Source organism: Eucyclogobius newberryi, unplaced genomic scaffold (assembly GCF_026437365.1).
Source record: "Eucyclogobius newberryi isolate DKJ021-1_F unplaced genomic scaffold, fEucNew1.0.hap1 SCAF_22, whole genome shotgun sequence".
Classification (NCBI taxonomy): domain Eukaryota; kingdom Metazoa; phylum Chordata; class Actinopteri; order Gobiiformes; family Gobiidae; genus Eucyclogobius; species Eucyclogobius newberryi.
In genome coordinates this window covers 21613441-21639316 of record NW_027315857.1, presented here as the reverse complement: position 1 = coordinate 21639316, position 25876 = coordinate 21613441, and the positions used below count along the sequence as shown (strand labels likewise).

Below are 25876 nucleotides of genomic sequence, written 5' to 3'. Positions count from 1 at the left end.
GTTACAGCCAGAGAGTTGCAGCGTCATAATAATTATCATCACCTGAAGGTTTTTGCTTTCAAATGGTGTTATATTTGCACCTCAGAGCTGTTTAAACTCACTGTAAACAAAAAATAAAGTTTAAATTTGACCATAAAACCCAACAAAAATATATTTTGAATAGTGTCCTGGTCAAGAGGCAGCAGCAAAAAAGCACAACAACATTGTAAAATTGTGCGATAATCTAGCGTCAAACGTTAGGAAAACTGTTTGGTTTCATAAAACTATTATTAATTTCCACTTCTGTTCAGGGCGTGTTCACACTTTGGTACCGTTCTAGTCATGGTCGTCCAAGTTTAGTTCTGTATTTAGTCCCAGTTTGTTCGCAGTGTTAGTGTGAACGCACCCTTTATTAACAATTTAATGAGTGAAAAGTGTATATTACCAAAAAATATGTACAATTATTACAGTAAATGAGAAACGTATATGTAAAAAGTCGATAACGCCCATTTTGTGGGTAAAAAATAAGTTTTATAAGCCTTTTGACCATTTATTTTTTATTTTATATTTTAAGTTTTCACGTGAAATTTTCGAAAAAATAAACATTACAGAGCAGACATTGGACATCACATATCAAACTCGGCTGTATCAGATTAAAACTTAGACTAAAACAGCGGTCAAATTGTTCAGTCCAAAAAGTTCAAATCCAGAAAATCCACGTTCGTAGATTAAATTAGTGAATTAATTGCGGACAAACGTGAAGTGGACATAATTCGTGACATAACTAAGAAGATAAATTGGCTTTTGAAAGGGGTAAACCGGGAACACAAACACGGACAACAACGCGGCGACCTAATCTGAGCTAATGTTGCACAAATCACTATTTTTTGTATGAATTTCTTGTGTATTTTAGTACCGCCACGGCCAGTTATTCTCCCAGACGCTCACTAACCCAAAGTTTGCTGGTTCTTTTCCTGCTGCTCTGTCTGTGTCGTCGCGCTTGATGGTTTTGCTGACTGTCAGTCCGCCCCTCGCTGTAGCTGTGGCTTTCGTAGTTGACTTTCAAGTGAGTCAATCGCGCGCCCCCGATTGAAAGTGAGCGTTCTGGAAAGTGAAACCGCGGTATAGATACATGTACTGTACATCACCGGCGAAAAATTCACCGCGTTTGATTCAATGTTTGATTTTGTTTTCTTCTTAAACACTTGTATTTATTCAAGAAAAGACAAGGAAAACTTACTGATAAAAAATCACGACAAAGTCCAAATTGTGGTCGAAAAACTGTTGAAAATGTTTCCGTTCTGAGTGATTTTTTTTCCATCTTACGTGCGTCCACTGTAACGTCCGTTCAGTCTTTGATCGTTGTTGCAGTTTGTGTCATTTGTTGTTTTTGTGATGACCTTTATTCCCTGCGAAAAGTGTGTTAAAAAGTATCCATTTATCACTGTTATTATCGTGTCCATGGCAGGAGTTCTGAGGCCCAGATTCTCAGTTCTGAAATCAAAATGGAAACTATGTATCCTGCTTTTCTTATCATTGATTTTACTTTTAACACAAAAATAGTCACATTTCTTCCTCCAGAGTTGGAAATCAATGCTCCAAACGACATGATTTTGGAAGATTGGCTGTAGATCGCTCCATATTAAAAAAAAAAAACTATCCCTGACGAATGATTGGATCTCGATTTGATTAAAATTTGACATACTCCACTGCGCGTTTACTACTCACATACGGTTTCTTTTTAAACGGTTCCCTCCCTGAACTTGTGGTGGTGCAGCGTTTCCCCACATAATTCTGCTGAGCTTGTTATTTTAAACAATGAAGGAGGAAATTAGATCTCGGGGCCAACACCATCTCCTCTGTTTATGGGTTATGGGACAGTAGAGCAATGTTTCGCAAACTGTGGTAAACGTCGCACAGTGAATTTGTATTTGTTTGATTTAGAGACAAGTTTACTCATGTTTTGTCCACCTTTGGGTTAGTAATGATTTAAAATGACTTTATACGTGGGTTAGTCTCAATTTTGACCAATTTTAGCCCTAAAAATATCATTGTGGGTTGTACTTGGTGTGAAAAGTTTGACAAATATTGTAATAATTGATTGTACTTTTGGGCGATATCGACATACCGTATTTTCTGGACTATAAGTCGCACCTTTTTTCATAATTTTGGCTGGGGTGCGACTTATACTTATATTTATACTTATATACTTATACTCCGGAGCGACTTAAATGTGATATTATTTGTCATTTTCACACTTGTAACCGCATTTTTCTTCTCTATTATGCATTTTTTGCACTGGTGCGACTTATACTCCGGTGCGACTTATAGTCCGGAAAATAAGGTAATTGAATATCTTAATTTTAATTTGTTGATACCTTTTATTTGGAAGATTGCGCTCTCTTTTTCCCGGCCGTTTAAAACCGTTTTTTTTAACACAGACACGATATAAACTCGTTATTCAATTACGAACAATTTGCTGTGTCGTCCGTTCTTGTTCCCCATCGCCCTGATTGTACTCGCCAAAGCCACCGTGGGCGCCGTGGTGTGGGCGTGTCTTTGCTGTAGTGTGGGCGTGTCTTTGCTGACCTGGTGTTGTTTAGCTGGACACGTGTCAAATGAGTGTGGTAATCTGATTAGGCTCAGTTAGAGTCAGCAGACACGACTAACAGGCTAGCAACCGGGAGACAATGGAGGGCTGTGATCCAGGGATAAACTAGAGCTAAACCAGAGCTAAACCAGAGCTAAACCAGGACTAAACCAGGACTAAACCAGAGCTAAACCAGGACTAAACCAGAGCTAAACCAGGACTAAACCAGGACTAAACCAGAGCTAAACTAGGACTAAACCAGAGCTAAACCAGGACTAAACCAGGACTAAACCAGAGCTAAACCAGGACTAAACCAGGACTAAACCAGAGCTAAACTAGGACTAAACCAGAGCTAAACCAGGACTAAACCAGGACTAAACCAGAGCTAAACCAGGACTAAACCAGGACTAAACCAGAGCTAAACCAGGACTGAACCAGAGCTAAACCAGGACTAAACCAGGACTAAACCAGAGCTAAACTAGGACTAAACCAGGACTAAACCAGGTCTAAACCAGGGCTAAGCTAGGACTAAACCAGGACTAAACTAGGACTAAACCAGAGCTAAACCAGGACTAAACCAGGACTAAAGTAGGGCTAAACCAGGACTAAAGTAGGGCTAAACCAGGACTAAACCAGGACTAAACCAGGGCTAAACTAGGAATAAACCAGGGCTAAACTAGGACTAAACCAGGACTAAAGTAGGGCTGAACCAGGACTTACCCAGGGCTAAACCAGGACTAAACCAGGGCTAAACTAGGACTAAAACAGGACTTAATCAGGACTAAACTAGGGATAATCCGGTACTAAAGTAGGGCTAAACCAGGAATTAACCAAGACTAAACCAGGGCTAAACCGATACTAAACCAGGACTAAGCTAGGGATAAACCAGGACTAAACCAGGACTTAACCAGGACTTAACCAGGACTAAACTAGGACTAAACCAGGACTAAACCAGGAATAAATCAGGACTAAACCAGTTCTTTGTAGTTCATATACAAATATTTATTTTTCCTTTGTTGTTTAACACTTTCCTCAGGTTTGTGACCAGCTTTATCATTCTGAACGACAAAATAAAGTCAATATGATAAAAACAGCCAGATACGAAAAGTACTTTACATTGTAGATACATGTTTTTGGACCATAAAACAAATTAAAAAAGACTTAATTTGACTTCTTCAATGGCCCCAATTATAATGTTTGTGTGCAGCGGAGGCAGCATTTCCACCGCTTGTATCGACGAGCTTGTTCTTTCTGTCACTACCAGAAGCTCATGACCACAAACCAGAGTAGAAACCTAGCTTGAGCTGTAAACGGAGAGCTTTGGCTTTCCACTCAGCTCCTTCTTCACCTTCAGCCTGCACTCACTCGCGAACAAGACCCCGAGATCCACCTCCACCCGGGGGCCGCGGCAGGACCAGGCCTCGTGCAGATCAAAAATAGTTGAACAGGAGGCGGAGGGGAGCTGAGTCGAGGGTTAAATGCAAATGCAACCGCCGGCTCTGGTTTCACAACAGCATGGCAGGCAGGAAACAGGAAGTGAGAGGTTTTTCTGAAGGAGCTCAAACCGCAGCGATGCCATGAGGCTGCGATGCCACCTCATTTGACTCTGGCCCAGCAGAGCGTGAAAAAGGCTCAAAGACTCGCCCCAGTTTGAATGACGGCGTTCGCATTGACGTCAAGACTGTCCGGTTTATCGATAATCGGGATTATTCAGGTCGCAGCGTAATCGCCAACCAAAAAAATGATAATCGTGACAATTTTAGAAGCGAAGTTCATAATTTTTTGTTCAATATACAGCATAAAAATAGACTAAAATGCAAAGAACTTTATTGTATTTGGCTGTTTTTGTCACATTTCACTTTATTTTGTCTGTCATAAAGTTACATTTTGTAAAGCCGGTCGCAAACTTGAGGAAATTACGTTGTATTTTTTTTATTTCTACTATTTTTGATGCTTCGTCAAACAAATATACACTGTATTGTTGGCGTTAAAAGGCTATAACCAAAGATTTGTAAGATATAATTAATGAAATCAATAAATACATTATGCTTTTACGCAACAAATGAATAGATTTAACTTGAAATTGCGCTTCGACCCAATTTAACCGGAGCCTTAAATTAATCGCAAAACGAAAAACGCAAAGATTTTATGAGAATTTGCCGCGTCTCGATTTCCTCAGGCCGCGACTCGTTTAGTTTTTACCCACGTCGTGAATGCGTTTTCTGTCCAGATGCGATTTCGCCTGATTTCGTTTTTTTTTTTTTTTGTTGCCGGGCAGAAGTGGAGAACCCTTGTGTGTGTGTGTGTGTGCGTGCGTGGATTCCTGAGTAACTGGATGATTGACGCAGACGGACAGAGACGTGACTGTGTACGACACGAGGGGGACGCTGTGGAGGTCAGGCGGGACACATTTAAAAAAAAAAAAAAAAAACATTTATGCCACGTTTGCCGTTATGGACCGACCTGAACATTTTTTCACGTTGTTTTCCGTGTTAAAGAGAAACGACAAGGAAATGCGAGTTTCTTTGTTGAGCGCGGTTTCTGCAAATTCATGAAAAGTGCTTTACAGAGCGGGGGAAGGTGCTGAAAAATCACAATGACACACATAAATAATATATACTTTAAAACAGAAGAGTGCATATAGAATAATTTCAGTCATATGCACAGCTAAACAAAACAGTGCTGTATTTGCCGGAGTATAAGTCGCACCAGCCAAAAAATGCATAATAGGGAAGAAAAAACATATATAAGTCGCACTGGAGTATAAGTCGCATTTTTGGGGGAAATGTATTTGATAAAATCCAAGACCAAGAACAGACATTTCCTCTTGAAATGCAGTTTAAAATAATAACAGATGAGCGAACATGGTGAATAGGTGTACGTATGCTAACGCTAACACCTTCAGCTACATGAGGGACAGACAGAACTGTGGTAAGTGTCTGGTATGTTAACGTAACATATGAACAGTTATTCAGATAACTATAGCATAAAGAACATGCTAACAAGTTTACCAAAGCATCAGTTTTACCCCAAATCACTAAATACATTGAATTCTTCTTCCTCTGTGTCACTTCTAAACAACTCCACAAACTCCAGAGGTAGAGGAAGTGCAGATTCTTCATCTGCAAGGCAAGGCAAGGCAAGTTTATTTGTAGAGCACATTTCATACACAAGGCAATTCAAAGTGCTTCACAGCAGGAAAAATGCATTCAAATCACAAAGAAATTACAGAAACAGAAATACAATAAAATTAACTAAATTAAAAATTATCAATCCAACTGATTTTCTAAACTAATAAAATCACAAACAAAAGAGAAGAGTGCAAAGAAAAAATCCTTTCAGTCATATGCACAGCTAAACAAAACTGTTTTTAGCTTAGATTTGAACATTGTCAGAGTAGAAGCCTGTCTCACATCTTCAGGAAGACTGTTCCAGATTTTAGCTGCATAAAACTGAAACGCAGATTCCCCATGTTTTGTCCTGACTCTGGGCACCAGCAAGAGGCCGGTCCCTGAGGTCCTCAGAGTCCGAGATGGTTCATATGGCACTAACATATCCAAGATGTACTTTGGTGCTAGGCCATGGAGAGACTTGTACACAAGCAGAGCTGCTTTAAAGTCTATTCTCTGAGCCACAGGGAGCCAGTGCAGAGACCTGAGAACAGGACTAATGTGATCATACTTCCTGGTTCTAGTCAGGACCCGAGCAGCAGCGTTCTGGATGTACTGCAGCTGTTTTACAACTCGTTTGGAGAGGCCAGTGAGCAGGCCGTTACAGTAGTCTAATCTACTGGAGACTAACGCATGGATAAGTCTCTCTAAATCTGGTTTTGACACTATATTTTTGATTTTGGCAATGTTTTTTAGATGGTAAAAAGCTGCTGATGTTATTGATTTGACGTGGCTATTAAAGTTCAAGTCTGAGTCCATTATTACCCCCAGATTTCTAATTTGGTTTGTAGGTTTTAGAGCGAGACTCTGGAGGTGACCGCTAACACTTTCTCTTTGTTTCTGTGGGCCAAAAACGATTATTTCAGTCTTGTCTGAGTTCAGCTGGAGAAAGTTGTTTTGCATCCACAAACTGATCTGTTGGATGCAGTGACAGAGTGAATCTACTGGTCCATAGTCACCTGCCGACAGTGAAACATAGATCTGAGTGTCGTCTGCATAATTGTGATAGGACACATTTTCACTGCGTATCAACTGACCTAACGGCAGCATGTAGAGGTTGAACAGAAGGGGACCCAGGACTGACCCTTGGGGCACTCCACAGGTCAGGGTCATGTGGTCTGAGACACAGCTACCAATTTCAACAAAGTACTTCCTGTCTTCCAGATAGGACCTTAACCAGTTTAGGGCAGTGCCAGTGATGCCCACCCAGTCCTCTAGTCTCTGTAAGAGGATCCCATGATCGACAGTGTCAAAAGCAGCACTCAGATCTAACAGAATTAAGACTGAGGCTTTGCCCGTGTCAGTGTTCAGGCGGATGTCATTTGTCACCTTAACAAGAGCAGTCTCAGTGCTGTGATAAGGTCTAAAACCTGACTGAAAAACATCAAATGAGTTGTTTATTAAGAGGAAATCTGTGAGCTGTTGGTAAACAACCTTTTCAAGGACTTTGCCCAAAAATGGCAGATTAGAGATGGGCCGGTAATGACTCAGTACTGCGGCATCAAGACTGCTCTTCTTTAGGAGAGGCTTTATGACCGCAGTTTTCAAAGACATTGGGAATGTTCCAGATTGAAGCGACATGTTAACTATGTGAGTGAATGGTGCTAACAAACTGTTCAGCACAGACTTTAGAAATTTGGTGGGTAACACATCAAGGCAGCATGTAGATGAACTCAGACTGGTGATGATCTCATGGACAGTTTTGTCAGTTACTGGTGCAAAGTGAGTTAGCTCTAAGTGTCTTGGTGGTTTTAGGGTAATTTTTTGCATTGTGGGATTTATAGCATTTTTAATGCCCTGAACTTTGTCATTAAAGAATAATGCAAACTCATTACACTTGGATGTGGAAATGAGTTCTAACGGCAGCTGAGCTGGAGGGTTTGTTAATCTGTTTACTGTGGCAAACAGGACACGCGAGTTGTTACTGCAGCTTCCAATTATTTCAGAAAAATATCTTTCCCTAGTTCTACATAAGATTAGGTTGTACATGTTCAGCTTTTCTTTGTAAATCTCGTCGCTTAGAGCCTAGAGCGCCCTCTTGTGGTTTCAGTGTGAAAATAACAAATAATATCACATATAAGTCGCACCCCGGCCAAACTATGAAATAAAAATACGGTACTTTTGGCGGAGGCAAAAAAGGCAATCACAAAAAAACACAAACATCACCGACGATCACGGACTGGACTGACATAGGAACAGACATCAGGCAAACAGTCTGACTTAATTTGGAAACGGACAAATTAGACCGACAAAATGGGGCGTCGTGATTGTGTTTCCCTTGTTTTCTAGTTTGTCATTTTATTTTTGATTTCACTCTCATTTTCCGTGTTTTATGTTTTTATAAATGAACTAAAACATGTAGTTAACGGATTTAATTTAATAGTCTGTCCCAGGCAAACTTCTGATCCAAAAAAGGAGGCAAAGTAAACACTGCGACATGAACGATATTTGCTACTTTTTACGAGCTACGACACTTTAATGTTTTATTGTGAAGGAGCTGCCAAACTGCATTCGTCTAAAGTGACTCAAGGCCTAATCCCGTCTTCAAGAGGAAAGGTCATGTGGCTTACTTAAACAAACTTGCAAAACTCTGTAACTGGTTTGACAAATGGGTCGTGCTCAAGGTCAAATGTGCAAAAAATGAATCATGAAACGGGTGTGCACATTAAAAAAAGTAGAAAAAAGATCGTTATTTGCACTTTAACGAGGCCAAAACATGAATCACAGATCGCCATTTCCATTTGATCACAATTAATGTTTCATTTCTTTTGCCACAGCAAGAATAACCCTGTTAGAAGTCGGAGATATTAATGTGATTGGCAGGGAGTTCAACCAATCACAGTGAAGCGTGAATTAAACTAGACTAATTCACTAATCGGAATGATTTTGTGACAGCGCTACAATTTGGTTGCTTGTTTACAGAAAGGAAACTTGGTTCCAAAAGACATTTGATATTTGTACTGTTTTTTTGTCCTTAAATAAAAAAACATAAATCACAAAACAGAGCAAGACCAGAGAGCGACAGACAAAGCAATGAATGAACTCAGTTAACACTTCAACTCAGTCCAAAGTCTGTTAAATTTGTTCATTTCCAAATTAAGTAATTTATTGTAATGGCCCTGTTCCCAGCTGCCAGGAGTACAGTACTTTAGGGGCCATACAGCGCTCCTGAATAAAAGCCGCGCACACGGAATTTAAGAAAATAGAACTTGTCCATATAAGTTAATAAACTGTAGGTGCCACATGTAACATGATATTTACACATAAATAAACGTGGCGCACCAGCGGTCTGCTGCGCTGCAGGACTAATTACACTCATTTCTCAGTGAATATGAGTTGGATTGTAATAAAACACACAGCGTTTTGAAGTTTAACAAACACCGCTGTCCCCTCTGTCCCCACTGTCCCCTCTGTCGCTACTGTCCCCTCTGTCTCTACTGTCCCCTCTGTCCCTACTGGCCCTACTGTCCCAGTGTTCTCGCTGAGGGGTTTTAGGCATGGCAGCTGGTCACCACCATGCCCAAAAGATTCTGCCAGGTATTAAGATCACGACACGTAGGCGCTCGCACGGCGCTTGCTCGCTCGCACGGCGCTCGCTTGCGCGCCGCTCGCTCGCACGGCACACGGCGGTCGCTCGCGCGCCGCTCGCTCGCTCGCACGGCCCCACCGCCATCCTTCAACCTCAGCCCAGCGAGAACACAGCTGTCCCCTCTGTCCTTGATGACTCTGTGTCTTCACATCTGGTTCATCTGCTCCTGAGCTTGTGCTTAGTGAGTGAGTCTTACGTTGTGACATGAGATATTTACTCATAAATATGGTCTATGGTAGTGATGCAGGGTCAGGTCGGGTCAAGAAAGTCTCATTTCACTGCAGCAGGTTCTAAACCGCAGACCTCGCTCCACCTGTGTCTTTGGAGTCACTTCCTCATTAGACTCATTATATACTCATAATAAAACACACAGCTTTTTGAAGCTTAAACTATAGAAAACACGATGTGTCCCCTGGACAGTGCTTCCACTGACGTCTTCTTCTACAGTGTGTCAAACGCTTGCACTTCCTGCTAGAGCGCCCCCCGGTGGCTGTTTACCAGTAAAAATCTAAACATTTGACACACGGTTGTATGTGCCGCAGGGTTCAAAGCGTGGGAAAAGAGTAACGGCTTAAAGTCCGAAAAGTACAATATGTATATTCCAAATGCATCACTTTATGTCCAAGGCCCCAGGACCAAATACATGGTTCTGAAATTGCTGTATTACAGGTTTAACCCAGACCAAACGTTGTCGAAACACATCGGGTTCTATTTTAAAGTATATCGATTATCGCAAAATACCGCGTCATTATCGCATCGTGAGCCGCGTATCACATCAAAGTCACACTGTAACGCCCTGGTCATACATCACATTATCACGAGCAAAGAGTGTTCTCCATGAAAACTGTTTGATCGGTCGTTGCTCAGTTGTTGCGCACCTCATACCCGTCACTACGTCTCAAAAGGATAAGTGAGAAAAGGAGTTGTGATTGTTAAACTGAGCCTCATGTTCATGAGACGACGAGGAGTGAAACAGTGTCGTTGTTCTTGGTTCGATTGTCGTCTGATGGCGTGAGAAGAAGGTTCTGTGGTCGAGCGGAGGAAGTGCAGCATGTGTTCGCGGCTGAAGCTGTGAAAGTGCGTGGGACGTTTAAAGACCTTTTTAGAACGCTGTACTTTTTCTTTCCCCCACTCGACACGCTCTTTTCATCACTTCTGCTTTCTTCTTCTGCTATTCCGGTCGCTGTGTTTGCCGTTTACCGTAAGTCCCACGAAGCAACATTAAGTCTTTCTTAGTTCAATGTATCGTCAAGAAAATCAATCTAAATGTTAATTATGTTTTTTGTCTGGCTGTTTTTGTCACGTTTAACTTTGTTTTGGCTTTCAGAAAGTGACATTTGATCACAAACAACAGTGTAATCTTTAATTTTCTTTCATTCATGTGCTCTAAAACGTTACTATTCCTCAAGTTTGTGACCGACTTTACAAAATGTAACTTTATGAAAGACAAAGTAAAGTTAAATGTGACAAAAACATAAAGTTCTTTACATTTCGGTCTATTTTATGGGCTGTATATTGAACAAAAAATATTTCATTTTTCTTAAAATGATGTCACGATTATTATTTTTTAGTTCTTGACCTAAAAAAATCACAGTTTTCGATTAACCTGACGCCTCCCTCGTCTCAATAATCGTAATAATTGTTAAATCGTGACGTTTTTCCCCTCAGAATAATCGTAACACAAACATTTCACATACGGTTTGTTGACACTCGGAGCCTCTTCACAGACAGTGTCACATTATGACACGTTCATGACGCTTTGCGCAAATCTTTTTTGTCAACACCGTCCACCTTTACGCGCACAATTCCTGGTCTAGTCCCGGTCTAGTCCCGGTCTAGTCCCGGTCTAGTCCCGGTCTAGTCCCGGTCTAGTCATGGTCTAGTCCCGGTCAAGTCCCGGTCTAGTCCCGGTCTAGTCATGGTCTAGTCTTGGTCTAGTCCTGGTCTTGTCCCGGTCTAGTCTTGGTCTAGTCCTGGTCTTGTCCCGGTCTAGTCATGGTCTAGTCTGGTCTAGTCCTGGTCTTGTCCCGGTCTAGTCTTGGTCTAGTCCTGGTCTTGTCCCGGTCTAGTCTCGGTCTAGTCCCAGTCTAGTCTGGGTCCGGTCCCGGTCTGGTCCGGGTCCGGTCCCGGTCTGGTCCCGGTCCAGTCCCGGTCTGGTCCCGGTCCGGTCCCGATCTGGTCCCGGTCTGGTCCGGGTCTGGTCCGGGTCTAGTCCCGGTCTAGTCCCGGTCTAGTCCCGGTCCAGTCCCGGTCTAGTCCCGGTCTAGTCCCGGTCCAGTCCCGGTCTAGTCCCGGTCCAGTCCCGGTCCTAGCCTCATGTCTGTGAGCTGCAGCTGCGTCCCGCTTACATAACCCACACTCTGTGTCTATTATTAGCCCCTGGTTCTCTTCTCGTCACGCTCCGTCGCTCTTCGTCTCTGAACGTGTGACTTTGCACTCGCAGGACGAAACGATGAAGCGGTCGCCGAGCGAGACAGTCGGCGTAGCGACAGAGAAATGTGCACGGATGTCTGGAAGATGTCGCGGTCACATCTGTCATTTGAACGTTAATAACCGGATTCTGGTCAAAGCTTCTGTTTCCCATTACTAAAGGAGACCGTGTTGGCCTCTCATAGTCTAATTGTGTCCCCCAGAGTCTAAAACAAACTAAGCAATGAACTGGGACGACAAATACCCTATTTTACGGACTATAAGTCGCACCAGCCAGAAAATGCATAATAGAGAAGAAAAAATCATATATAAGTCGCACTGAAGTATAAGTCGCACCCAAGCCAATACTATGAAAAAAGGTTTAAATCTTTAAAAAAAAGCATAAAAAGAGACTAAACTGTTCAAAAGTGACGCAGTAAGTGACATTTATAATCCAACATTTGCATAAAATAGAAATGGGTTCAGCTTTTCCGACGCGCTGCGCATTTTAAACGGGAGAATTGACGACAACGGACGGACAAACTGGGTCGTTCAGAGCGTGTTTTTGTGCAGATCTAAACAATAGCGTTTTTTTACGCACGAGTCGGGATATTTTGTCGTCTGTGGAGGAAATCGGGCGCTTTGTGAAATAACTGCGGCCTTTTTCTAGTCGCGCACATGTTCAAGTTCGATTGGATTGCGATTGATCTCGCGGCAGGTCATGGTGACTTCTGTAATCGTGATTATTTAGGTCACAATTTCATCTATAGTCTGTGCACTTGTCACTAAAACGCCGTGAACGCAATTATATTTCAGATTTTACTAAACAGCTTGCTCATTTGTCCCCAATTTGACAGTTTTTGTAAAGTGTATCATTGCACTGATCCACCCTCGCTGTGTGAAGCAGAGGTTTCACAGGTCTTTCCTTCTGCTGCTATCAGACTGTATAACAAACACTGCCCTGAACACGTGCAATACTTGACATACTTGACTGACTTAACCATGTGCAATACTGTCATATTCATGTGCAATACTGACTTAACCATGTGCACTACCGTCATATTCATGTGCAATACTGACTTAACCATGTGCAATACCGTCATATTCATGTGCAATACTGACTTAACCATGTGCAATACCGTCATATTCATGTGCAATACTGACTTAACCATGAATACTGACTTAACCATGTGCAATACCGTCATATTCATGTGCAATACTGACTTAACCATGAATACTGACTTAACCATGTGCAATACCGTCATATTCATGTGCAATACTGACTTAACCATGTGCACTACCGTCATATTCATGTGCAATACTGACTTAACCATGTGCAATACCGTCATATTCATGTGCAATACTGACTTAACCATGTGCAATACCGTCATATTCATGTGCAATACTGACTTAACCATGAATACTGACTTAACCATGTGCAATACCGTCATATTCATGTGCAATACTGACTTAACCATGAATACTGACTTAACCATGTGCAATACCGTCATATTCATGTGCAATTACTGTCTTACTCACAAGCAATTAAGGCCATATTCATGTGCATATAACTCATGTAAATAAGAGTGTTTTGTTTACTTACCATTAATATTAGTATTATTTAGTCTTATGCTGGCTATTTTTACTTTATTTTATTATTTTATTTTACTATTATTTTATTTTTACGTCGCACACTGATGACATCACAGAGGGAGTCAGCTCTACTTCCTGTCATTTTAAATATATATATATATATATTTATATATATATTTTTTTTTTTATTTCTTCAGAACCTGCAACTTAACGGACATAAAACTCTGACACATATTTAACACAGGTTCCACACCAGCAAACTAAATCATAATTAAGCGCCATGTGGACTTTAAGCTTGTTTTAGAGTCTCCATGGAGAAAAATAAGCGCGTAATGCCATATTGTGGAAAATTCCGAGCACAGCAAAATACATGGAGAATAAGTTACATTAAGTAAGACGACAACTGTGCCAATTAATATAGTTTATTTGACTTATTATCCGCTCTGTGTTCCTACGTTATTGCTCGTATTAATGTTTTTTGTTTAGATTTTATCCTTTTGCATTTTCGCCTGGAGTTTGCGTTGCCCAGATGTAATGACATGTTTGTGTGGTTTCTCTTTTCAGGACCGCTTTGAGGACGCCTTCGACCGCATCCCAGCGTGAGTCCAAAAGATGAATCAAATGCGACTGAATGTGATGAAATGGACAAAAAGAACAACTTGCTTCTTGATCAAAAAGTTGAATCGATACGACGAGCCTCGCCGTGGCCTCGCCCAGAGCGCCCCCGCGTGGCAAAAACGATCGAATTCACCGTTGTACAAGACATTTAGTGCACATATTATGACATTTTTTTCAATTGCACAGTTTGTGTTTGGTACAAAAACGTTTCTAAACTTCCAAATCAAAACCATAATTTAAAGATCGAGATCGAGGTTTGATGTGATGTCGTGTTATTGTTCGATTTTTACAATTTAAGTGTCGGGTTTTTGTGTGTGTGTGTGTGTGTTTGCGTGTGTGTGTGTTTGCGTGTGTTTGTGTGTGTGTTTATGTGTGTGTATGTTTGTGTGTATGTGTGTGTTTGCGTGTGTTTATGTGTGTGTATGTGTGTGTGTGTGTGTATGTATGTATGTATGTATGTGTGTGTGTGTGTGTGTGTCTGTTTGTGTGTGTATGTATGTGTGTGTGTGTGTGTGTCTGTGTGTGTGTTTGCGTGTTTTTGTGTGTTTATGTGTGTGTGTGTTTTTGTGTGAGTGTGTGTGTTTGCGTGTGTGCGTGTGTGTTTGTGTGTGTGTGTGTGCGTGCGTGTGTGTGTGTGTGCGTGCATGCGTGCGTGTGTGTGCGTGCGTGTGTGTGTGTGTGTGTGTGTGTGTGTGTGTGCGTGCGTGTGTGTGTGTGTGTGCAGGGCGGGTCAGATGGACCTCCACACGGCCATCCAGGAGACCCAGTGCGCCCTGAACCTCGTCCTCAACAACAAGTTCTCGGAGGCTCTGGACCTGCTGAAACCATGGTAACGGACTCACTTCACTCGTTGATATCCAGCTAGGGTTCACCACCTGATTTAGCCCTTTCTCAGCCTAAATATTATAAATGAATAAATATATGGGGAAAAAAATAATAATAATATTTTTTAAAAATAGTAAAAATAATTAAAAAATAATGATAATAGTAATAATAGTAAAAATAATAAAATTATAATAAAAAAATAAAAATGATAATAATAATAGTAATACTAATAATGATGATAATAATAATAATAATAGCAATAAGCGTGTTGTGTTGTGTGTGTGCAGGTGGAAGGACAGCATGTACCACGCTCTGGGCTACAGCAGCATCCTGGTGATGCAGGCCACCATGACATTTGACCAGAAGGACATCCAGGCCGCCATGGCAACCATCAAAGAGACGCTCAACACCTGCCAGAGGTACGAGCGCACACGCTCGTATAAACATGCATCTGATAAACACACATCTAATAAACACACACTCGTACAAACACACACTCGTACAAACACACACTCGTATAAACACACACTCGTACAAACACACACTCGTACAAACACACACTCGTACAAACACACACTCGTATAAACACACACTCGTACAAACACACACTCGTATAAACACACACTCGTACAAACACACACTCGTACAAACACACACTCGTATAAACACACACTCGTACAAACACACACTCGTATAAACACACACTCGTATAAACACACACTCGTACAAACACACACTCGTACAAACACACACTCGTACAAACACACACTCGTACAAACACACACTCGTACAAACACACACTCGTACAAACACACACTCGTATAAACACACACTCGTACAAACACACACTCGTACAAACACACACTCGTACAAACACACACTCGTACAAACACACACTCGTATAAACACACACTCGTACAAACACACACTCGTACAAACACACACTCGTACAAACACACACTCGTATAAACACACACTCGTACAAACACACACTCGTACAAACACACACTCGTACAAACACACACTCGTACAAACACACACTCGTATAAACATACACTCGTACAAACACACACTCGTACAAACACACACTCGTATAAACACACACTCGTACAAACACACACTCGTACAAACACACACTCGTATAAACACACTCGTACAAACACACACTCGTACAAACACACACTCGTATAAACACACACTCGTACAAACACACACTCGTACAAACACACTCGTACAAACACACACTCGTACAAACACACACTCGTATAAACACACTCGTACAAACACACACTCGTACAAACACACACTCGTATAAACACACTCGTACAAACACACACTCGTACAAACACACACTCGTACAAACACACACTCGTACAAACACACACTCGTATAAACACGCAGTGATATGAGAGCAAAAAGAGGATGCAGGACCGTTTTATTTATATTTTTGGTTCAATTTATTGCTCAAAAATAGACCTAAATGTCAGAAAGTGTAATTTTGTAAAGCCGATCGCAAACTTGAATAATCGTTAAATCGTGACGTTTCTTCTCACAATAATTGTAAACGCTAAACATCCCGAGGGTCATCAGGTTCATCTGAGACAAGTTTGCTTGATTTAAGTGCCATTGTGACCTTACAACGTGCTTCTTCCCAAAATGTTTGTTCACCCTATGAATTTTTCCAATATATTATAAGATCCTGACCAACTGAACCTATAACAATCATTAAAAACCCTCAAAATTATAGCAAATGAAAAGATGTAATAATCACGGTTTAATATATATTTTTCTGTTTGTTTTTTGCATTATTTCCCTTTGTCAGGTTCAGAAAAAGAAACTCGATGGTCGGGTCTCTTCTGAGTAAACAGTCCAATCTGCAGGAAGGTAAGTCCCGCCCCCTCAGCTTGATTGACAGCTGACGTGAATGGCGTGCGGTGGTGACGATGGTGTCGCGTGTGTGTGTTTTAGCGGAGATGCACGCGGAGCTGTGCTACGCCGAGTGTCTGCTGCAGAAGGCAACGCTCACCTTCGTCCAGGTGAACGCACGACAAATGAATATGCATCCATAATAAGTGTTAGAGCGAGTCATTATGGTTTAGTCCTGGGGAAGAATTGATTTAGTCCTTATTCAGTCCTAGTTTAGTCCACGTTTAGTTTAATCTTAGTTCAACCCGAATCTTAGTTCAGCCCTTGTTAAGCCCTGGTTTAGCCCTTCTTTAGTCCTGGTTTAGCCCTTCTTTAGTCCTGGTTCAGCCCTTCTTTAATCCTGGTTCAGCCCTTCTTTAGTCCTGGATTAGCCCTTCTTTAGTCCTGGTTTAGCTCTTCTTTAGTCCTGGTTTAGCCCTTCTTTAGCCCTGGTTCAGCCCTTCTTTAGTCCTGGTTCAGCCCTTCTTTAGTCCTGGATTAGCCCTTCTTTAGTCCTGGATTAGCCCTTCTTTAGTCCTGGTTTAGCTCTTCTTTAGTCCTGGTTCAGCCCTTCTTTAGTCCTGGTTCAGCCCTTCTTTAGTCCTGGATTAGCCTTTCTTTAGTCCTGGTTTAGCCCTTCTTCAGTCCTGGATTAGCCCTTCTTTAGCCCTGGTTTAGCCCTAGTTAAGCCCTGGTTTAGCCCTGGTTTAGCCCTGGTTTAGCCCTAGTTTAGCCCTAGTTAAGCCCTGATTTAGCCCTAATTTAGCCCTGGTTTCGCCCTGGTTTCGCCCTGGTTTAGCCCTAGTTAAACCCTTGTTTAGTCCTGGTTTTTGACCGGATTTAGCCCTGATTTAGCCTTGGTTTAACCCTCATTTAGTCCTGGTTCAACCCAAGTCTACCCCTCGTTTAGTTCTGGTTTAACCTTGCTTTAGACCTGGTTTAGTCCTGGTTTAACCCTAGTCCACCCCTTGTTTAGTTTTGCTTTAGACCTGCTTTAGTCTTGCTTTAGTCCTGGTTTATATCTGGTTTAACCCTCGTTTAGTCCTGGTTTAGTCCTGGTGTAGTCCCGCTTTAGTCCTGGTTTAGTCCTGCTTAAAGCCGTCTGTGGAGCCTCCTCAGTTTCATGTTGGTCTCATTCATTATTCAGATTTCACCTGATCTTTTCCACTGAACTTCTCTAAACCCCAAAACCAACATCAAAATTCACCAACAATTTGTTTGTTTAGTTGTAATTTCATATGTTTCTTTTCATTCCAGGATGAAAACATGATCAGCTTCATTAAAGGAGGAATCAAGGTCCGAACCAGCTTCCAGATCTACAAGTGAGTTTGAGCCACGAGAAAGTGACCAATATATAACAGCAATAATAAAACATATCAATATTATAAATGTCTTGAAGCTAAGTCAATATTTAAATTGTGTTTATGTCCCACATGTTAAGACCTTATCTTCTAAAATAGGGCAAAATAAACTTCTGGAAATAGAACAAAACTGTGTCCAAACGAGAACTAAACTTAGGAATTGCAAAAATTATTGTTTGATTAATGTAGCTGACCAAAACAAAACAAAATATTTAATAATACATTTAGAATTTTTCAGTTTCAGATCTGCAATATTTAATTTAGATTTCAAATGTTTTATGAGGAAATCCAATATTTTAGCAATACACTGTCAAAGGTATATAATCTTAAATAGGATGATAATTGAATTAAGTTGTATTTATGTTCATTTGAGTGTAATTTTACTTTTTTGCCAATAGAACATGTTTTTTTCTTCTAATCTTAAATTTAAATATGCTTGTATTTTTCTTATTTTAAGTCAAACAACATGTTTTATATTTTGTCCTTTGACAATCTTATTTCAAAACTGCAAAAAGAAACTCAAAACAAAATACTCCTTATTTCAATCTGTTATTAAGCTGTTATTAACAATTCCAGATGGTCTAGTCTGGTGTATGAAATGTGCTCTACAAATAATAATAATAAACTTGCCATGGTATCTCTGCCCACTAAGTATGTAATATTGCACTAAAACAAAGCTTTTATATTTGTTCTTGTTTTTATCTTTCATCAGAGAATGTCAGAATGTGTTGAACGCCAATCAGGATGTGGACGGCCAATCAGACGCCTTCAGACAGTTCGAGGGCGGGGTCAAACTCGGCGTGGGCTCCTTCAACCTGGTCAGTACTAAGACATGTTTGGTTCTGTATATTTGACTTTAATGGTTTTATTAGAATGTATTATTTATTTTATTTATTCTATTCATTTTATTCATTTGATCTTGTTTGTTTTTCAGATGCTGTCCCTTTTGCCCCAGAGGATTCTCCGGCTGCTGGAGTTTATCGGCTTCTCTGGAAACAGGGTCAGTATCAGGAGGGAATCCAGGTCTAGTCCAAGGTCGAGTCCAAGGTCGAGTCCAAGGTCTAGTCCAAGGTCGAGTCCAAGGTCGAGTCCAAGGTCGAGTCCAAGGTCGAGTCCAAGTTTTGTCTTGGCCAAGTCTTGGTTGACTCTGTTTAAATTTAAATCTAGCAGTAGCATTTCTGAGCTGAACAAAGCAGAATTATTATTATTATTTATTAAAGCCGAAGTGAGTAACTCTGGCGATAGAGCTCCCCCTGCAGGTCCCTTGTGAAAGTACATTATCAGAAAACAGACTAAAAAGGTTTTCCTTCTTTCTTCATCATTATAAGATCAATATTTTACAGGTCAGGGTTTCTCAGGAGAGTTTTCTTCGGGTTAATGTTCGACAAATGTTTCAAGGCCGGTTTTCCGCCCAGGGAAAAGCAAAGGGTCGCGACTGAAACATCTAACGCCCCAAAAACACTTATTTAACCATGGCAGGGATTCACAAAGACGTTCAGTGAGGTGAAAATGTGACTTAGTTCTGCTTTAAAGTGGTTATATTGTGTCAAATCAACTTTACAATGTTTCCTCACCATTCATTTTCTCAAAGTTGTATTTCAGTCGATTTGTGCACATTTGACTATTCCTGTATTTTAAGACTTTGAGTGCTCAGAAAATTCCCACTTTCACCTACCCCCTATCTCCGCCCTCATCCCTCTACTACTACGACCACATGTAGGGTTCAAAAATGTAAAGAAAATCACCTTTTTACAGCGAAAAGCCACATGTTTCTTCAGTTTTTATGTCGTTTTAGCGCATAATTGTCCAAAAAAATGTCATTAAAATAGCTTTGATCGGTTTAATAATGCTTGACATTTGCTTTATTTGACAGCGTTTTGGCCTGTTGCAGCTCAGAGAGGGCGCGTCCAACCAGAGCCTGCGCTCCATCCTCTGCGCTCTGACGCTGCTCTTCTACAACACCTACGTCTCGCTCATCCTCGGTGCAAAACAAACTCACAAACCCGTCAGAATGGGCGTGTCGCGAGGGCGTGGCCTTTTAAATGTCAGTTTCTCTGTTTTTTTAGGCACCGGGGAGGGGAACCTGGAGGAGGCTGAGGCCCTACTGGAGCCGTACAGACACAAGTATCCCAAGGTGAGGTTTGTGAAGCACGAAACGGTCTAAAACCAGCCACTTTTACAGCTTAGTCTTGCTTAGTCTTGGCCACTTTCACAGCTTAGTCTTGGCCACTTTTACAGCTTAGTCTTGCTTAGTCTTGGCCACTTTCACAGCTTAGTCTTGGCCACTTTTACAGCTTAGTCTTGCTTAGTCTGGGCCACTTTTACAACTTAGTCTTGGCCACTTTCACAGCTTAGTCTTGGCCACTTTTACAGCTTAGTCTTGCTTCGTCTTGGCCACTTTTGTTCATTTCGTGAGTTTTCCCCGTGTGGTTCCAGGGCGCCATCATCCTGTTCTACTCGGCTCGGATCTTCACACTCAGGGGACAACTGGAAAAGGTAACGACACTTTTTACCCGCCGTCTTTTTCGTCACAATTGAATGGAATGCATTTTAATTGACAATTTTCTTTGCTTATTTTGGTATTACAGTCCGTACAGTCATTTATATTTCATTGTTTTTGTTTGGCATTTTTGAGCAAATGACTGGACTGAAGCTGCACCGGTCTTGCAACTGATCCCGATTCATCCCAGAATGTTTGACGGGAAACACATGCGTTGCAGCGTTGTTTTCTGTTATAAACGCTAATAAACGCTAATAACAGTTCTCATTTGTCAGCCGCTGAACACATTTTCTAATTCCCCGCTCTTGTTTTGGCGGCAGGCCGTGGCGCGCTTCGAGGAGTGCGTGCGCAGCCAGAGCGAGTGGCGGCAGATCCACCACCTGTGCTATTGGGAGCTCATGTGGACGCACTCCTTCCAGCAGGAGTGGGCGGCGGCCTATCACTACGCGCAGCTGCTCTGCGTCGAGAGCCGCTGGTCCAAGGTACGTGCGCGGGTCGGGCTACGTGGGCTGGTCGAGCTACGTGCGCGGGTCGGGGGTCGGGCTACGTGCGCGGGGCGGGTCGAGCTACGTGCGCGGGTCGGGTCGGGCTAGGTGCGCGGGTCGCGCTACGTGCGCGGGGCGGGTCGGGCTACGTGCGCGGGTCGGGGGTCGGGCTACGTGCGCGGGGCGGGTCGAGCTACATGCGCGGGGCGGGTCGTGCTACGTGCGCGGGTCGTGCTACGTGCGCGGGTCGGGCTACGTGCGCGGGTCGGCGGTCGGGCTACGTGCGCGGGGTGGCTCGAGCTACGTGCGCGGGTCGGGCTACGTGCGCGGGGCAGGGATCGGGCTACGTGCGCGGGGCGGCTCGGGCTATGTGCGCGGGGCGGGCTATGTGCGTGGGGCGGGTCGGGCTATGTGCGCGGGTCGGGTCGGGCTACGTGCGCGGGGCGGGTTGAGCTACGTGCGCGGGTCGGGCTACGTGCGCGGGGCGGGTCGAGCTACGTGCGCGGGGTGGGTCGAGCTACGTGCGCGGGTCGGGTCGGGCTACGTGCGCGGGTCGGGGATCGGGCTACGTGGACGGGGCGGCTCGGGCTATGTGCGCGGGGCGGGTTGGGCTATGTGCACGGGGCGGGTCGAGCTACGTGCGCGGGTTTTTTTTTTTTTGTCCAAACTTGCCCTGGATCTGTTTTTTTCATGGCAGTGCGAACAGTCTGAACAGGCCACGTTAATCTGAGAGGAAATACGGGAATTAAAGACAGGATTTTAACAGATTAAACCCGGACAGCAGCAGCAAAACTGGAAAGAGTTTTAGAATTGTTTTTTTTTTGTAAAGTGTTAAAGACAAATTTGCGAAAAATGCCATGAATCCAGCCAGACAAATCAGATTTGTCTCGTTTTATGACATTTCTTCTAAATAAATGCTAAATAAATCAGATTATTAAGATTATTTTGTGAATTCTTGATAAGTAATATTCACTTTACTGCACTGGCAGATCATTTGACTTATTTTGAGGTGATTTTTGCCTAAAACAAGTGCATTTTTCTATTTTTACGAAGGTGTTTAAGTATCAGACAAATGTGAAATGTTTGAAAAAATGAATGACAAAACTGCTGAAAATTTTACATACATTAACATCTCTTTTTGTATCATTTTTTTTTTGGGACAATAAATGACATATTTGCGACGTGCAATATTCAAATGTTGCTCTTCTTTAAAACAACATTCACAATATGATCTAAATGTGTTTATTATACCTCCCACATCGCAGTCACAGATGTCACAATATTGTAAATTATTGTGATACGACTGTTAAATTCTGCAATATCATTTTTTGACTTTTTTTCTTTTACTTTTCGACACAATAATTTCAGTTATGATCATATTAAAACCCGAATCATCACAATTATTGATTAACTTGATTTGTGTTGTGTTCTGTGTCTTAAGGCGATCTATGTTTACCAAAAGGCAGCGATCCTCAGTATGATGTCTGAGGAGGGGGCCAAGAAAACCGGAGAAAACGTCGAGGAGCTTTTCAGGTTTGCAAAAAAAATGTTTAAAGGAAAAAAATATATATAATAATTCACCACAACAAACAAAAACAAAAATATTTTTTTTAAATTGACGTGGATTCGATCTATTTAACAGTAAGTCTGGACTTTTACAATTGTTTTGACATATTTTTAAGTAAGTTTTTTTCTTAATACAACATAAATTTAGAGGGGAAAAAAGATAAACTATATAACTAATATAACTATTATACTATACTATTATAATTAATCAAGAAAACAAATTCTTAAAAGCTTTAATTAGATAATAATAGTAAATAATTAGAGTTGGACAGTATTTATTCTCCAACATCTGCACTTCTCCAAACCTGATCATTTTACTTTTACCTGTATATTTTCTGGTAGATCTGTCAAATTCATTTAACGTATTTAGAATCTACAAACAATTCAATCGTAATTTGATGAATAAAATGGAAACTTTCACCACAGTTCACTAAATCGATGTGTTTTGTGTAATTTTGAAGTTAGTCTGGACTTTTACGATTGTTGTGAACAGTTTTGGTTATTGTTTTTCATATTTTGTGTCGTTGAAGTGGGAAAATAGTAATTCACAAAAAATCTATTTAACAACTTGGAACAAAATATGAAAAAAACTATAATAAATCATGAAGAAAAATTTAAAACGAGTAAGAAAAAAACATTTACTTAGTAGTAGGAGTAAAGTAAATCAATTTCATAAATAAATTCATAAATAAATTCATAAATAGATACATGAAAAATAAAATAAATAAATAACATAACTACAATAAAATAAATGAAAAAATAAAAACAAAAGATAAAATCAATAAATAAAAGATGGAATAAAAAATAAAGATAAAATACAATAAATACAATAAAATAACATCAATAAATGAATAAATAAAAATAAAACATAAGATGAAAAATAAAATAAATAATAAAAAAGCCCAGATAAAATTTCCATAGACAAACAACTAAATTATCATTTTGGTGATATATATTTCTTTATTATTATTTTAAAAAGTGAGAAATGGGGGGTGAGAGAGAAGAGAGGACATGCAGTAAATGTGGGAGTCGACCACCGGGCAGCACAATTTTGGGTTTTATATTAATGAAATAAATCTATCTTGTGTGTTTTTTCTCCAGGCAGGTGGAGGGTCTGAAGCAGCGTTTGGCCGGTAAATCCATCCCCACAGAGAAGTTTGCTGTGAGGAAGTCCAGACGATACAAGGCCCAGACCCCGGTGCCTCTGGTCCTGCCCGCGCTGGTAACTGTTCAGTCACTCACTCTGGACTAAACCAGGTCTAAAGCGGGTCAAATGAGTACTTAACCGCCACCAAACCGGGTCTAAAAGAACCTGTACTTTTGTCTATACTTTTTTTTTTTCCCTTCTGTCCTTTCTGTGGTTGTCATGGTTATTGTATCTTTATTTATACATACATTTTGATTGATATTTTCTTTAATGAAAAAAAACCTAAATAAAAACAGGACAAAATTGGGACTGATTCAGGTTTCAGGTCTGAAAAAGGACCATGGACTACATCTAGACTTAACAAGGTCTACTAGGTCCAAACTAGGTTTAAACTGGGTCAAATTAGTACTAACCGCCACCAAACCAGGTCTAAAAAAGCATGACTAAATCCAGACTGAAAAAAGAGCTAACGAGGACTAAAACTTCAATCAAATCAGGACAAAATTGGGACCATTCTAGGACTAAACCAGGTCTGAAAAAATAATTTTATCTAGACTCTAACCAGGACTAATCCATAACCATAAATCAAACCAAAGTCTAAAAGAGAAAAAGAAAAGGAAAAAACAAGACTAAATCTGGACTAAAACAAAAGCGCTGGGTTCTAAAGCAGGACTAAAACTTATCAGGACAAAATTGGACTGAATCAGGACCAAACCAGGTCTGGAAAAGGATCACGGTCTACATCCAGACTTAACCAGATTTAATCCATTATTAGAAACCAAAAGAGATTCAAAAAGAGATTTAAAAAGAGGTCTAAATCAGTTTGGTCCGGCCTTAGTTCCGGGGTAAGCCCCAGTTTACTCTCAATTCTGACGTGGTGTGCCTTAGAAGAGCGATAACCAGGATTAAACCGGAACCAAACCAGGTCTAAGTCTAGATTTAGCTCTAATTAGTTCTGATTTAGACCTGATTTTCATTTCCTTTATTTATTCAGGGAAGGCTCATTGTGTCAGGACGCCTCCCCAATAAGCCCTTCATGAATCTAGTCTGGGTTTAGTCCCAGTTTGGACCAGATTTAGACCCGGTTATCCTTCATATTTGGTTCACCCCTAAATGTCTCTCGCTGTTGTCGCTGCAGGAGATGATGTACGTGTGGAACGGCTTCACGATCGTCGGGAAGAGGCCGGACTTCACCGAGGCGCTGCTCGTCACCGTGGAGACGGCCGAGGCGAAGCTCAGGGACGACCCCAGTAAGTCCGGACGACGAAACGGGACCGACCCCGAACAGAACGCAGACCGGAGCAGAAATAGACGAGCTAAAGCAGGTCTTTTAAACATCCCTGTGTCCCCCCCCCCCCCCCCCCCCCTCCACAGACCCGTCGGAGTATCACCCTGACGACAGCTGTCTGGTGCAGATGCTGAAGGGTCTGTGTCTGAAGCATCTGGGCCGCTTGCTGCAGGCCGAGCTCTGCTTCACTCAGGTGCTCTCCAGGTAAAGCCACGGGTGGAACTGTGAATCCGGCCAGCAGAGGGCGGTGCTGAGCGAGACCCTGCGCGCGAGGGCGGAGCAGAGGGCGGAGCAGAGGGTCGGCGGCTCATCGTTATAAGCATTTACTCGTTAACCTAAATGTCGAGGGTTTGATCCCGACTCGAACCGGAGCGCACGAGATGCTTCACTCGCGATTCACAGGTTTCGGAGTGAAAATTCAGAAAATTCTGAAAATACGACCGTTGCCATAGCAATTGTCAACTTGAAACTACATTTTTTGAGTTGGGAAAAGTCCTCAAAATGTTACAAATAGAATAAGCTTAAAACCATGAATTTTTCTTTACAAACATTTTTATTACTCAAAAATGGCAACAAGCATGACAGTACAGATACAATTTGGTAGCACACTTTTATTTTTTTATTGCTGTTTGGTCAAAAAACAAAAAGTGCTCAACATCCAAGCACAAAAAACAAGATAAGAAATAATAACTTTTGACTTTTTTTTTTTTTTTTTTTGACTTTTTCTTTTTTTTAAATAGTTTTTTTTCCAACAATTCTCGCTGATTCCACCTTTTTTAACATTAAAACGCTACAAATCAAACCATGTGGAAAAATAATGCAATAAAAACAATTCAAAAACGACACAATTG

General features: G+C 41.4%; 1 protein-coding gene across 1 annotated transcript in view; it reads left to right on the top strand.

Moving 5' to 3' along the window:
• The window catches only part of ttc39b (tetratricopeptide repeat domain 39B), a 28791-nt gene that overhangs the window by 1223 nt on the left and 1692 nt on the right, over window positions 1-25876 (top strand). Inside the window, exons 2-17 of the mRNA XM_072459019.1 lie at window positions 13895-13929; window positions 14673-14777; window positions 15061-15192; window positions 16596-16657; window positions 16742-16809; window positions 17936-18000; window positions 18752-18857; window positions 18974-19039; window positions 19913-20021; window positions 20106-20173; window positions 20476-20535; window positions 20860-21021; window positions 22466-22557; window positions 23692-23812; window positions 24876-24987; window positions 25112-25229. Coding sequence (XP_072315120.1) covers window positions 13895-13929; window positions 14673-14777; window positions 15061-15192; window positions 16596-16657; window positions 16742-16809; window positions 17936-18000; window positions 18752-18857; window positions 18974-19039; window positions 19913-20021; window positions 20106-20173; window positions 20476-20535; window positions 20860-21021; window positions 22466-22557; window positions 23692-23812; window positions 24876-24987; window positions 25112-25229 — 1481 coding nt within the window. The remainder of the gene's footprint in view (window positions 1-13894; window positions 13930-14672; window positions 14778-15060; window positions 15193-16595; window positions 16658-16741; window positions 16810-17935; window positions 18001-18751; window positions 18858-18973; window positions 19040-19912; window positions 20022-20105; window positions 20174-20475; window positions 20536-20859; window positions 21022-22465; window positions 22558-23691; window positions 23813-24875; window positions 24988-25111; window positions 25230-25876) is intronic.